We start from the raw sequence: 15,253 nt of genomic DNA, 5'->3' as shown, positions 1-15,253 counted from the left end.
ATCGTTTAGAACTTTTAACTATTTTTAGGCATACCTACGTTTCATTGATTTCATTCTTAGAATGAAGTTCATTACTTCTTGTGGCCCCCTTGAGCTCATGGCCCTGAGGCACTTTGCCCCCTTTCTCTGCTTACAGTGGCTTCCTGTACCTTCAGGATCAACGTTCAGAGTTTTTTAATAAACTTTGACCCTTCCCTTAACCCCAAACTTTAGGTAGAGATTAGGTCGCCCTGGATATTGGATATTAGAGTCTAGATTCCGGCTTTCGAAAGGGAGTCATTTGAAGTTTTTGGGGGACATTTGCCCCTTCGTGACACCCATAGCACTATCTTTTCTTGTTTTGAATTGCTGATGGCTTTTGGGCAATACTTTTAAGTTCACATCCTCATCTTATCCCAACTGTTCGCTAAAACTATTGCTTTGGGAACTTTGAAAGCAAAACCCGACAAAACTCTACTTTTAGAAAATTTGCCGACAAGAATTTTCTAGAGGGGGTGCCGCACCCCCCTACTAGCAACAACCCTGGGACTAGACTGAGGCTGGAGCCCCCCAATAATTGTCAAACAGTAGCATGATTCCTTTATAACAGTCTACTGAATAAGAAAAAACAATGGGCAGCTTCCCCAATATAAATTTTGTTGCGACGGCACTGCAACAAGCCTATCATTCTTGCCTGAAGAACACATTTAGGTTTCCACGAATCGGAAGAAAGTTATTCAACAATGTTGTAGTTTTGAGGCAAGTGCATGGCTTTAGAAGAATAAGTAGATGGAAAGGGTATCTTCCAAATAGGTCTGGATAAAACTGACAGATAAAGTCTAAACCAAAATAAAAATTAAGGATTTTTTTTGCTTTTTCATAGGACCGATCTTTTTATCACTCTACATTCCATTTTTTGTTGCTTTAAAAGAAATAAAAGAAGTCTTAGTGACTCGTAGTGACTTCCATTCATAAATTATTGGTAGAACTAGACTCGTAACCATTTTCGAAAATTTCCCAGACAACAGACAACTACTTTGACTGCTAATTCACGAAGGCCTTCTTATTCACAGAGAAAGACCTTTAGTTAGTTCTCAGGAGCAATCTACTCCCATGGTTTTGTTCTTATTCTTTTTCTCTTCCTTTCATTTGTTTTCCTTTTGCTCCTTGTCTATTTCTCCGTAGAGTTGTGTACCACTATTCTTCTCAGTCTTCTTTCACACATCCTAATTGCTTCTATCACGTACTGTTAGGTCACATGATTTATGATCCGTACTGATAATGTCACATCTGGATTTGTAACTGGAATGTCTCACTGAATTTGTCAATTTTTTAATGGATTAGTCGTTCAATTCAATTGAATCAATTATGTTGAAATAGAAATTCAAAAAAAAACTCTTTTTGTTACCGTACTGGTTATTTTCTTTAAGGAAATCTAGAATATAATCGAAGTTACATAACAATGAATATACAAGCTTAACATATCATTTGAAACTAAAGCTGGCAATCTACTCACCTTTAGAACGATTTACTGTTTCTAAATTGATTTGCTGAAATATTTCCCCTTTACATGTGCAATTAAGAGTTGCATTCGAATCAACTTTTTGAAATATGCCCCTGTGGTGGGATATCATTTTAATTTTTGGAAAAATCCCATTTACAGTTACATGTCAAACGGATAAATTTTACAAATATGCATATATTTTTCAAAGAAAGACAACAAATTTCTCTTGAACTGAATAGCAGTTTGCATTTAAGGTTGTTCAATTAAGGCACCATTCACAAAACCTGCCCGAATGGTATGTCTTACTTCATTGCCTAATATTGGAATAGTAATACACTTATTTAGAGGCCCTGATTTATTAGCTCAAGGGAATCGAGGGTAAGACTCTGAGGGTGAGGTGTATATACTGCTCTAAACATGTCTGCGGGAGCAAAAAAGCTTTCAAAAGTCTTTTGGGGGAATATTAACTATTACTTTAAAACGAAGTTAACTAATTGAACATTTACAGCATTCTTACAAACTCGGGATGAGTATGATATAATAATCAACAAACTAAAATCTAATAACAATAACAACAGTATTACAGAACAAAACATCAAAAACTCTGCAACAAAAGCGATAACAGAACTACTTATTAATAGCAGGAACATATAACTAATGAAATTACAGTTTAGATTAATCGTTGGTTGCTGCAGTACCAACAGAAAACAGCGTAATGATAATACCGTGCTCGCTATGTTGGCTCACGATGACGTCCTCACGATGACATTATTTAAACGACTCGTATCTTCTGGTCAAACGCATGCAGATCTCCTCTGAAAGCACCTTCCATTTCTCACCATCAGCTTTTACGTCACATCGATCTGGATGGTAGTGCACAATAGCTTTCTTTAGCAGTGTCTTCATATCCGCATTATACTCTGCGATACCTTCCGAAATGTCAGGCAATTTTTCCGGAAGGGTATTTCCTTTCTGCTTTGGTGGATGTCTTGAAAATAGAATATTCACTTATCATCGTCTTTATATTTAAAATATTACATGGACGATGTAGCATATCAATGCACTGATGCTTAGGTTCCTGACAGAGCGTCTTATTTAATGGGAAATCACACAAGCAAACCGGTCACTGACGTTGCCTTTTTGCTAGTAATTTGCTTATAGACGTGACCCTCTCACCTGCTCGGCATCAAACCAAACGAAAGAGGACAGACAAAACATTAGAATGGGGCTGCCCATTTCTGTCACTCTCTGTCTTTTTTCCTGCATAGCTTCCTCATAGATTACGCCTTAGGGCCTGTTTATAAGAGCAAATGTATCTTTCCCACCTTCCAGCTGTAGAAGGATAGAATCATCCCACCTTCAAGCCCTATGCTGACACGTGAGACGAATTTCATGTGAAAGAAATACACCCCACCTATGTGAGAACCTCTCATGTAGTGGGTTCTCGTTTGCAAGACGACAATTACAAAGGATTCAGGGTGGGACCTCACCTCTCAATTCACAGGCTGGAAGCCGAGTTGATTTTCTCAATATAAACAGGCCCTTAAACTAGGTTGACATTAAAGAGTGTACGGCCACTAAACTAAGAACAGGTTACTATTCTCTCCAATAAGCAGTTATGAAATTGAATAATTTTATCTAGTGTCGAGGACAAAAATTTTCTGTCTCCATACGAGAGCAGTGATGGAATTTTTCGTGGCAGCTTTGTGAAGAGAAAAGGATAAAAACTTTGATTAACAAATTACATTTCGTTTTTATGTAGATTGACTCCAAAACTGCTAGATGGAAGGACGACCGGGCTCTGCCAATTATCCGAAACATGTCGTCATTATAGAGTTTTGCACAATCTGGGTTGTCTAAAAGATGTTGACCAATGGCAGAATCACTTGTTTTAACAGTGTTTCTAGACCTACAAGATCGAGGAGGCTGTTCTCTTTGAGGTTACATTTCTTTGGCGCATTATCGATTACTTACGTTTTGTAAACAAATTTCACCAAAGTGATGTCTCCTTTCTTTGCATGGCTGTCGATCTCTTTGAGTTCGGCTTCCAGTTCCTTGAGATATTTCTGTCTCGCCGTATTCCATATTTCGTCCTCCTTTTTTACTTGTTCTTTTTGATACTTTTCAAGAGTTTCGGTACAAACTTTATACCAGTCTATTGTAGAAAAAAGACGACACTTTTGTCAGATATTTGTTAAGGTAAAAAACAGATTAGCACAAAGGATGTTTCGGGGGAGGGAGGTAGGTGATTACAATCAGAAAAAAACAATTCTGTTATTTAATCTCATTAACATCTACTTTTAGCAAAACAATTTTTCTAGAAATGAAAAAAAAATAGTTGGTAGGGTTGGGTCATATTTAAAGAATTGAGACAAAGGCTCAGAGACAAGTCAAGGAAGTTTTGCTGCCCCTGAAGCCTGGTTTCGATCAGGTTTCCATATAGTTTTATCTGTCATTTCTGGGGTATTGTATGAAAAACGTCTTACGACAAATACAAATGTTTTCTTTTTCTGTTGTATCTTTTACAAGAGTCGATTTCATCTGCTACAATAGGTACAACTAGAAATGGGCTATAGGCTACCTACGTCTATGTATAACAACACTATATTCGTCGATACATACCTTGCCAATTGAGTCGCTTCTTACCACGATCGTTACGCCAATTAATACGTCGATACCATATGTCGAAATGTAAGTTGCAAATTACGTCGCTTCTTACCTCGATCCTTACGCCAATTAATACGTCGATACGGTACGTCGATATTTTAGTTGCAAATTACGTCGCTACTTAACTCCAAAATAACATCGATGAAATGTCGAACGTCTTAATTTCTATTTTCGCTAGCCTTTCTCACAATACTTTGAACTTTATAAAATTTGCTCTAATTTTAGTGGCAGTGAAGCCTGCTGTGGAGTGGTGTTAATTGGGGAAAGGGTTAAGGCCTTTGCGACACCCTGTTTAACGTGTTGCTACCATAGGTATATTGTCATTAGTTGCTGCTTAGGTGAACGAACCCTTTTCTTCATCTTTTTGCGCTTTTTTCTTAGCGCGAGGATCTTTAGAATTTTGTACACGTTATGCGTTTGCATTACGGGCTCAATCTACGTTCACTTATAATCAAAGAACAGACAAGAACGCATTACAATGATTAGTCTCATAGCCGAATATATTTATTCTATTCGTGTTCGAATTGCTGTGTTCCAACATGAAATAGCTGCAGCAGGATGTGGGATATATAAACACTTCTCACCTTCATTGTTAAATGTCCTTGGATGCATCGATATAGCCAGTTCAATTGCCCTCTTAAAGTTTTCTCTGGCCTTAGACTTGATTGCAAAAACTTCGTCATATAGTTTCCCAATGCGACTCAGTGCAATCGCTTCCATTTCCACTTCAATTTCGCGCGTCGCCAGAGCAGCTTTCTTATACCAATCCAAAACTTCCCAAGCCATTGTCATATCTACAGCACCATCCTTTTTGCAATATTTTTCCAGAAGGTCATCTCCTGAAACGAAGAGAAAACGAGCCATTGTCAATAAAAGAGTCTTTATTTAATGAAGAGCGAACAAATTCTCAAGGGAATCAAATCAATAATGAATATGAATAGAAAGATCGTATTTTAAAAAACCAGTAAAGTGGAATCCCGATTTAACGAACCCCGATTCAACGAACTCTCGTTATTACGAACCAATTTTTAGATCTCTTCATCGTAATTTCCCTCGATATAACGAACTTTTCATAAATTTTTCATCTGTTATTTTTATTTATTTATTTTCGGTGCCAATGTATCACTTAATCTGGTGGGAAAGCATTTTTATATGCCGATGATACATTTAAAGTACTGGCTGATAGACACAGAGCACGAGATGAAAGTTTGATTGCGTCAAAAATCACTGCGAATGAGTACATTGACAATAACGAATACCTTTTTACATATGAGACATTGGCAATGAGCGACGACAAACATTTATTGAGAGTCCCAGAATCTCTGATGAAGAAGCAGAAGAAGACAAAAAAGAATGTGAAGTAATTGAAGACGTCATTCAGCCGCCAACTAGAAGTGAAGTGATACCAGCTTTGCTAACCTCTTGGTTCAAAATTATAAGAGGAACATAAGGATTTTCATTTTAAATGACTAACCATTAGTAATATTTAAATTCAGCTTGGCATTTTGGAGAAAAATGTGCACAGAAGTTGGAGATGGCCTATACAAGCCCACCGCAGGTTTTTATGGTGTGAGCGGAGAAAAAACCTAAAGACGTTTTCTCCCGATATAACGAACTATTTTCTGGCTCGCTTTAGAGTTCGTTATATCGAGATTCCACTGTATTTTCACCTACGATAAGCCATACAATGTGTATTCAATTTCCCATGTTTTGCTAGTGTTCTAGTGATGCAAATAAACAAGATTTCACATGGTCCAGCCTCCGCACCGAGACTGGAAATTTGCTGCTTTGAATCTAATGAAGGTATGACAACGAATCTAAAAAGGAAAGCTGAAACATTACCAATGGACATTGCTTGCAGTGATTCGACGGTGCATATGTGAAATCTTAGATCCTCCCTCATGACGTTCACATCTGACATGATAGCTGGGTTGTGTCGCTTAGATTTCGCAGCCTCCTCCACAGGGCGGTAGCAGCTATGTATTATTGAAAGGCTTTGCCTGAAATCCTTCTCATTGAGTTTATGAACAGATTCATGAAACATTATTTCAGCGATTTGCAGCCAGTATTGTCCTCTTAAGGACTCGATGCCAACAGAATACACGCATTCTTCCAAAAGAGAAACTCTGCGTTGAAAAGGTATGCTTTCCGCTATATCGATGAGGTCAACCCAGCAATCCTGCAGACATGCGACAAGATCCTGAAGCCATGTGCTTGGTTTTACAGTTTGCCCTAACACGTAGCTTTGTGAGTAGCTATCAATGGCATTTTTGGCATGATATCTCACGAGCTCGATCTCGTGCTCCGTTTGCACTGGCAGGAAGGACACTAACTTAAAGCTGGCCTTTGCTACATTCTTCAATGCAGACGCCTTTTCTTCTGCGTTTTGAGCATGGCTATGTGCTTCATTATACTTCGCTATCGCTGCCACCAAACGCGACTTCTTCAAAACTGGTGCCAAGCCATCGGTTATTGAACGGTAGATGTTATTTCCTTTTTGACGAAGCTGTTCAGAGACTGATCCAGAGCTCATGACTTTAGGAAGATCACTAGGCTCACCAAAAGAAGTTCAACGATGTTCGATTCCCTGTCTGCTATATACTAAAAGAAAGATAAAACCAGGAATTTCAAATCTGCTTAACCAAAAAACAACAGAAAATTTCAAAGCCTGCAACACTAACGCTGCAACACTAACGCTGCAACACTAAGCAAATATTGTCTATTCATTATCTTGTTTACGTCCTCCGTAAATTTAATGGAGCAGTAGCTAAAGATCACAAAGTAATGAAAACACGGAAAATGGACAAAGTTAACGAGTTAAAATGTTCCTTGCCAGTGTTTGTTGGGAGGGCGCGGTTACTCAAACCAAGTTAAAATAATAGTTCATGATCTATCCATAGTCTATAGTTCTTAATTCATAATATGTTTTTCCTTGAGTGTAATTGTTACTAGCTATGCGTGTCATATTTAGTTCATGTTATTTTCATATTTGATTTGTTTAGGGAGGGTTGCCCTTCAACGGAAGTTGTTTTTCAAGGGGCCCTCCTAATTACAACATATAATTAAAATACTACAAAATAAAAAGCCATAATATTAAAAACCTATTTACAATTACATGGTATTATACTGTATAAAATGAACTAGTCAACCCTGTATTTATTTTTAAAACCAGCCAGGGAGGATGCCGTCTTGGACTCAGCAAGAAGGCTATTCAATAGTTTAGCTCCCCGGAAAGAAAAGCATTTTTGACCATTTGCTGACCTTTTCTTTGGCTACCTTAAATAAGTCTTAGTGTTCCGGAGGCAGCGGGAGGAGCATGCTGAATTCTCGGTGAAGAGGTTAGACAAGTATGGAGGAGCCAAATCATAGAGCGACTTGAAGATCACTGTTTTAGTTTCATTGCCAATGAGCTTTTCAATGGTCTTCCAGCCCAACTCTGCAATAAGTAGTTTGCTTGGGGCATCAAAGCTGCTATTTGTTATGATCCTAGCAGCACGATTTTGAAGTTTTTGCAACTGGTCGATGTCTGTAGACCCAGCACCAAGGGGCAAATCACTGCTTAAAATCGCGTATGCTCTCAAGAATAATCACACTTTAATCACAAAATAATCACATTAAAAAAAAATCAAATTAATCACAAAGTACAACATTAATCACAAAAGTTACTTAAAGCAAATATGCCTTGCCTATATCCTTGCCTACTTTTATCCGGATATGTTATTGAAAAATTCAATATTTAGATTTTCCCTTTCACACATTTCCAATCTTTTCATGAATACGTTGGAAAATCTGCAAACACACGCTAGAGAACAGCAAGTTTTAATGAGTACCCTGTGATGGAGCAAAAATGAAAACCTCGTTATGATGCCAGGGTCAATGAAACAACCATTGCTGTTTTTGTTGCCCAAATGCCACTGAAGTTGAACTGACCGAAAACCACACCCGATAGAAGTCATTTTTTCTTTATTTCTCGTTGATTGCTACAGGGGCGGATCAAGACAGCTCCGGCTGTTGCAGTTGCAACTGTTACATTTATGGGAAATGATTTATGTCATATTCTTATAATTTCCCCAAATAAAGTTTGATAATCAAGTTCCATATTTCCGGAACTTGTAATTTTTTTCCCTCGGTGAAAGTTTCAGGAATGACAGTTTAATTTCCCAATAGCGACATCACTTGCGAGGGCAGAGAACAGAGCACATGCATTTGTATTAATGTCTTTCACGAGGTGTTCAACAACTGTTCACTGTTTTTTTCATCCCAGGCTAATTGCACCCATGTTGCTAAAGCTATTGTTCAAGAAAGTAAGCTTTTTTGATGCATATTCAAATTCTTATGACGAAAGTAGCAGCCCACAGAACAGAAAACATTAATTTGCCTTAATGTCTTTTACAAGGTTCAACACATGTTTACTGTTTTCCATTCAAAGCTATTTGCTTCCATGCTGCTAATGCTAATGCTCAGGAAAGATAGATCTTTCGATGCAAATTCAAATTCTATGACGAAAGTTGACGGCCAACAGAAAAGAGCACATGCACCTGTCTTAGTGTCTCATTCAAAGTGATCAACAACTTTTCACTGTTTTTCACTTCACTGTCACCAACCCATAAGACTGATTCAATCTTTTGCATATGCTGCTGTTTAGAAAAGATAGCTCTGTTTTTAGTTGCTAATGTTATTAAACTTTTGCACCTTTTGTTGCAAAATCGTATGAAAAAACGACTTTTGTTGCATAGTATGTTGCAAAATCGTTGACGACGTTTATTGAGCATGAAATTATTTGAGAGCACTTTTGAATCTATGATTCAGTTTTTAAAGAATCAAAAATTGAGAAAAAAAATTAATCATTTTTATCACTAAAAATCAAATTAATCACACATAAAATTGATTTAATCACAAATTAATCACTAGTGGTTATTAATCTCGTTCACCATTTTCAAGAGTGATTTGCCCCTCGCCCAACACAACCCCAGACAGAACAACAGTATCGAAAGTGAGGCTCCACAATACCAGTGTAAATAGTTTTCAAACTTGCCATCGGCATAAAGAATCTAGCATGTCTCAAAAAGCCGATCGCCCTGGAGACCTTGGTGGAAGCTGCATTTCCAATTTAATGAGCAATCGATTTGCACTCCAAGGTACTTTGTCTTTGAACTACTTCATTGTCGCGTATCTTCAGTTCCAAGGCTTCATTTCGACTTCTAAGAGAGCTGCTTTTCTGCGTGGTGGATATGAGCATTGAATGAGTTTTTGCCACACTCAATGAAAGCTTATTGCCTCGCAACCAAGTCTCCAATTTCTTGAGATTGCTATTTATAGCCTCATTCAGCTGAGTCAAATCGTGAGACTGGTGACAAAGACTGGTATCATCAGCATACATAGTCACAGAGGATTCTTGGATCGCCCGTGGAAGATGATTGATATAGATAAGGAATAGAAGAGGGCCAAGGCATAACCCTGTGGGACTCCCACTTCTATTTTCCTGACATTTGAATCAGCACCATTAACCCTACAGAATTGTTTGTGATTGGATAAGTAGGACCTAAACCAAGACAACTCTCGCTGCTCTTGATATCGCTGTCGATAAAACCCGTTGTTTTGAACGTCGAACACTGATTCCAAAATCGATCACATCGTCACTTTGCCTCCGTAAAGATCATACAAAACACAAAATTTAGTCAAGAAAAAGTGGCTAGAAACCGTACTAAAATATGATAGAATTACAAGAGCAACGGCTCATTCGCCTCGGCAAGGCTCGCTCTTGTTAAAGGCGGTCTTGTTTCGGACAACAGAGCCCCTTTCGCCGAGAACCGGGATGCAAAAAGGGAGGTAAATCAAGGGGTTTTAGTTAGACTAGACGTTGATAAAAGTGTCAAGAACCTGTCTGCCCTTTTCTCTTTGATCTTGGATAAACATGCCCGAAATGTATTGCCCTTTGATAAATCAGGACTTAAACGCTCTGATGCGCAATAGGGACAGGACGAAAATGGTAGCACTTAAAAACAAATCCTCAATAATAATGGATTCATATAGGCAGCTCACAAATAGGGTTGATACCATGAAGACTCAGTTAAAGAAAAAGTACTTTTCCAAAAAGATATCTGCTTGTAAAGAGAACGTAAAAGAATCCTGTAAAGCAATCAATAAACTCCTTAACAAGCGTTCCAAACCATGTAAAACTGATTTGTTAAAGGATTTTGATCAGGAAACTCAGCAAATTTAAGTATAAATACATTGGACATCAGTAATGTAATTGCAAAACTTAAAACTGCCAAGAGTTTTGGAAACAACAATATTTCAAGCTATATCTTGAAACTGGCTTTACCTTTAATTGAGACCTCCCTGACCGTCAAGTTTAATACATCAATTTAAACTAGCCATTACGTAGATTTATTGTAATTTGCAAGGGTTATGCCTATTTATAAAGGGGTTGGTTAGTCAGATAAATCCAACTGCCATCCAATATCTACATTGCCAGTCATTTCAAGGCTTTTTGAAAACTTTTTGCCGACCAGTTGTACCAGTACATGAATGAAAATAATAGGTCTTATCAATCTGGTTTTCGGTGCTGCATAAACTTAAACATGCTTGTTTAAAAACAATGATGACTGGTACAGTGGGCTAGAGCTAGGCAAAATAATGGGACTAGTATTCGTAGACCTAAAAAAGGCCTTTGATACTGTCAACCATGAAACTCTTTGCCAAAAAATTAGCTGTTACAGCGTAAAGCAACAAGAGCTTTTATGGTTTTATTCCTATTTATCAAACTGGAAACAATTTTTCAAAGTAAATGGTATTAATTAAGAAATCAATAGCATAGGTGTTGGTGTACCCCCAGGATCCTGCTTGGCCCCCTATTATTTATAATTTATATCAATTATCTCCCTCATGTAGTACATGACTTGTCCATTTCCGTGTATGCTGATGATACTAGCTTATGCTGATGATACTAGCTTATGCTATCAATTGCTTGATATCACTCAACTGAATGAGGTTATTAATAATGATTCAGAAATTCTGGAAAAGTCGCTGAAGGGAAACAAACTATCTTAAAATGCAATGGAAACCCAGTCAGTGATTATTTTAGGACAAAAACAAAGAGTTTTGAGAAATCTAAGCCAGGAACTTTCACTAAAAATAAAGGACCATAAACTAGAGATTGTTGATCAAAATTCAAGTATCTTGGTTTACAAACTGACAATTCACTAGATTGGAAATATCACATCAGTGTTCTTTGCAAAAAAGTTTACAAAGCAGTTAGTTTCTTAAAACATGCTTTATCCTTCTTGCCTCTAGAAACTAAAACTATTTGCTGGATTGTTGAGCCTCATTTCTCGTATTGCTGTTCTGTTTGGGGCTGCTATGGTGTAGCTGAAAAATCACTTTTAGCTCTTCAAAATCAAGCAGCAAATATCCTAACAAAACCAATAGCAGTTTTGATGTCCCGTGGATACAGGAACTTGTAGTTCACGAGTCAAAACTCATGGTGTTCATTTATTCACAAAAATTTCCCAGTTAACTTTCCACATCCTTCGCAATACTGCCACTGGCTGCGCCAAAAAAGATATCTGATGGTCAAAATGCTTTTGAATAGAGGTGCCAAGATATGGAATAGCCTCCCAACTCCCAACGAGTGTAAGCAAGCAAACTAGTGGTTTTAAATCTGATATATAGATGTTTTAGGTAGTGTTTTATTGTTTTAATCAAATTGTGTTTTTTTATTAGGTAACATTGCATTCTTTTAATAAACTTTTGTAACTTTGTAAATTTGTATTAGGTATGTGAATAATATTTTATTCTTTGTACTAGTTTAATTTAATTTTGTAACAATGTAAGTGGAGGGCCCCTGGAAAATCAGCAATGCTGAAAGGCAACCCTTTCTTAAATACTTTCAATCAATCAATCAATTGTTCACATGGATACATGGTCTCAATAGCTCTTTTTGAGTTTTTTCCAAGTTTCCTTCAGGCAACAAGTTTATGTTATGGTAATAATAAGAGTTAACAGAATATTTCCATTTTAGATTTTAGTATATTGTCATAAACTTGCTGATGCCCTGGAAAGATTTCAGTTTAAGGGAACAAACTTCCTGCCTGCAAAGCTTCAAAGCCATAGTCAATTTGTGTAAGCATAAGTTCAATTGCAAACAAAGCTTTGGAAACAAAAACATACCCTGGTAAATGGAAGGTTTCAAGAGCGAATGCAGCTATCAAGAAAGGTATCTCTAAAGACAGGGGTAACTACAGGCCATTATCTCTGTTGAGTGTGCCAAGTTGGTTGAGGATGTCATTGGTAAAGGCCTAGATAAAAAAATTGCTGAAACAGGCACTGCAATTGCCAATCAATGGGGTTACAAGAAAGGTGTCATTTCTGTGACCTTGCTTCTCTACTTGACAAAGAAGTGGAAAATTGCTCTTGACGACAAGAGAGTAATAGGTTCCCTGCTTATAGACTTTAGAAAAGCATTTGACACTGTCTGTTATAGTATACTGAATCACAAGCTTCATCCTATGGGTATATCAGGGTCAATTAATGAGCTACTCGTCAATAAAAGACAGGAGCCAGTATGTTGAGGTGAATGGAGAAAAATCAGAACTGAGAACAGTAGATCTAGGGGTCCCACAAGGGTCAATATTAGGACCCGCCTATTTGCAATTTTTGTCAATGACTTTTCAACAGCAATTCAGGTTCAACAGCAAACCAGGATGTATGCAGATGACACAACTGCATTTGTAATAACTAACACAGTTGATGAGGCAATTCATTACCTGAACATCATTGCAGATGACATTAACAGATGGTGTTCCAGAAATAGACTCACAATACATTGTGACAAAACAGAGGCAATGCCTTTACCAGAAAACAAATTTGCGGTCCATTATTATTAATTCAAGAAAATTGTGCCATATCAGTCACCTATTGCATTATAGTCTGAGGGATGCTGGTTTCAAAAGGCTAGAGCACATCCACGGCAGAAGAGCTAAAACTGTGAAGCACCTAGAGAAAAGTTTATGGGATGGCGAAATTGTTAAGGCAGCTGGCAGGAAGATCTTAAGTTATCTGTATAAAAAGCACATGTTGATTATCATGAGTGACTGTATAAATGAAAGGACAGATGAACGGTTAAAGGAAATGAGAGTGGTACCTAACAAACATTTCAATAACAATAAGCTGACAATACCAAGACCAAGAACAGAGATAGGGAGCATGAAATTGAAATTTAGCCGTACAATTTTATGAAATAGTTTAAGTAATAAGACAGAGTAAAAATGCATTTGAAGAAAAGCTAAAGAAATTGAAAGAGAAATTAAACAATATAACTTTTGAAAAAGGGACAACAAAACCACGATTAAGAAGTGACAATTACATGTATTTTTAGAGATTTCTTTTATTATGTCAATCTTTGTAAATATGCTTTAATAGTTTTAATTCTATTTTCCTTATAATTAGCAAAATTAGCTCTCTTTTTAACTATATTTTGTAGTAGATAGCAGGTCCACATCTACAGTATCGTAGCCACAAACAACCTGTTTTAACAACCCGAAACACCCAGTGTGCGAGTCAAATGACAAAACGTGTCAAAACAGCACCTTGGCACTGTCTGTCCTTTCTGAAACAAAAACAGCACCAGACGACACGTTTCCTTGTAAAATACAATATGCTTGTACTAAACCTATAGAAATATGGGCAGGCTCATTTCAATTTAATGAATGAACTTCAACTCACCTTCGCAAAGCCTTGTCCATGCCTGCCTAGAAGCTTTCAAATTTTCAGAGCATTCAAACATAAATTAACAGAACAAAATATAAGACTCCACTTATTCTTCTTACCGAAGCAAGGACCATTAGCCAGGGCAATTTAAGGTTACAACGGCAGACTTGGTTGACGCTATAAAATGTTGTCCTTTTTGACTTGGTTCAACCAGACTTGGTTCAAGCTGATCAAAACAGTTTACTTGGAATGCAGGGGATTCCCCACGAGTTCACTTCCCGCGTCAGGAAAAGGAATGGGGAAAAGTTTGCAGGACAGGGAGACGGATACACACTTGTGATTTCCTGTTTGCAGAATGAAATGAAAGTGCACTTGCCTTCGCACTAGCAAGCACAGCCAGGTGGGCGTATCGTGACGACATGGGTTAGTTTTTTTGGCTTCAAGGTACCTAGGCCTTCCTGGCTGCTATCCTGATTTTCATATTTCTATTGTGTGGTCCGAACTCAAATTCAAAACTTAATTGCCTATGAAATATTTATTTATCTACGCGACCTTAATCAAATTTTGATTTTGCTTTGCAATAAAACTTACATCTCACGGGGGGATATGTTTTTTGGTTACATGACAGGGACGACGCCACAAAATTGAACCTGGCGACCTAAGCATCCAGTTTAATTTTTGAAAATGTACCTTGTAAAAGCGCTAAAAAAGTAACTCCCAGACTAAAATTTAGCAAAATACTATACTGCTTACGAAGGAAAACTTGACGCTTCTCAGAAAAAACTGATTATTGTTTATTGGGAAAAATCGAGGAGGGGAGGTGTCATGCTAAAACTCAAGTGACAGACGTTGGGGAAATAAGAAAATTGTGACCTTTCGTTTCTGATTGCACATCGACGTAAATAAGTTAGTAAATAAACCAAACAAAATCGGCATCTAAACAGTTTGTTCTCCTTTTCTCATACACTGTTTTAAAAGTAAAAGAAAAAAACGGTAAAAAATTCTTATCTTGAAAAAAGTGGGGAACATACAACTTAATTTCTCTCTGTGGACTTCTTTCTGCCCAGTGTCCATGGGCAGGACGAAGGGCTCTAGTGTCCCTGGGCAGGTAGAGGGGCTCCAGTGCCCTGGGCAAGAAGAAGAGCTCCGGCGCCCCTGGGCAGGTAGAAGGGCTCCGATGCCCCTGGGCAGGTAGAAGGGCTCTGATATCCCTAGAAAGGTAGAAGGGCTCCGATGTCCCTAGGAAGGTAGAAGGGCAAGACAAAGGGCTCCGGTGTCCCTGGGCAAGAAGAAGGGCTCCAGTGTCCCTGAAAGGCTTTGATGTGCATAGTTTGGTTTATCCAAGATTCTGCCAATGGTGCGTTCAGATATCGTTTTAAAGATTACCTTATG

The 15,253-nt window shown here is 37.8% G+C and overlaps 1 protein-coding gene across 2 annotated transcripts; it reads right to left on the bottom strand.

Moving 5' to 3' along the window:
* Positions 1 to 1,377: 1,377 nt before the first annotated feature.
* LOC135682566 (uncharacterized) lies at positions 1,378 to 14,256 on the bottom strand. 2 transcript variants are annotated; one of them, XM_089113248.1, is made up of 5 exons: positions 13,877 to 14,256; positions 5,993 to 6,751; positions 4,735 to 4,989; positions 3,458 to 3,638; positions 1,378 to 2,471 (listed from the first exon to the last, which is right to left on the bottom strand). In XM_089113248.1, the coding sequence occupies exons 2-5, from the start codon at positions 6,681 to 6,683 to the stop codon at positions 2,252 to 2,254; spliced, it is 1,347 nt and encodes a 448-aa protein (XP_088969374.1). In that variant the 5' UTR covers positions 6,684 to 6,751; positions 13,877 to 14,256; the 3' UTR covers positions 1,378 to 2,251. The 2 variants fall into 2 exon arrangements, with proteins under 2 accessions (XP_088969374.1, XP_088969375.1); XM_089113249.1 differs by having other exon boundaries at positions 13,981 to 14,256.
* Between the last annotated feature and the right edge of the window lie 997 nt (positions 14,257 to 15,253).

This window comes from Rhopilema esculentum, chromosome 16 (genome assembly GCF_057945365.1).
Source record: "Rhopilema esculentum isolate cy_ngs chromosome 16, ASM5794536v1, whole genome shotgun sequence".
Taxonomy (NCBI): domain Eukaryota; kingdom Metazoa; phylum Cnidaria; class Scyphozoa; order Rhizostomeae; family Rhizostomatidae; genus Rhopilema; species Rhopilema esculentum.
Note: the sequence above shows the minus strand (reverse complement) of the source record. Positions and strands in the feature narration are given on the sequence as shown.

What these genes read in the sequence shown, in the direction of transcription:
- LOC135682566 (XM_089113248.1), bottom strand. Translation starts at nt 6,683, where the DNA reads ATGAGCTCTGGATCAGTCTCTGAACAGCTTCGTCAAAAAGGAAATAAC. An exon ending in ACTGCAAGCAATGTCCATTG is followed by an intron (nt 4,990 to 5,992) that starts GTAATGTTTCAG and finishes TCTTCGTTTCAG; the next exon opens with GAGATGACCTTCTGGAAAAA. An exon ending in AAGGACATTTAACAATGAAG is followed by an intron (nt 3,639 to 4,734) that starts GTGAGAAGTGTT and finishes TTTCTACAATAG; the next exon opens with ACTGGTATAAAGTTTGTACC.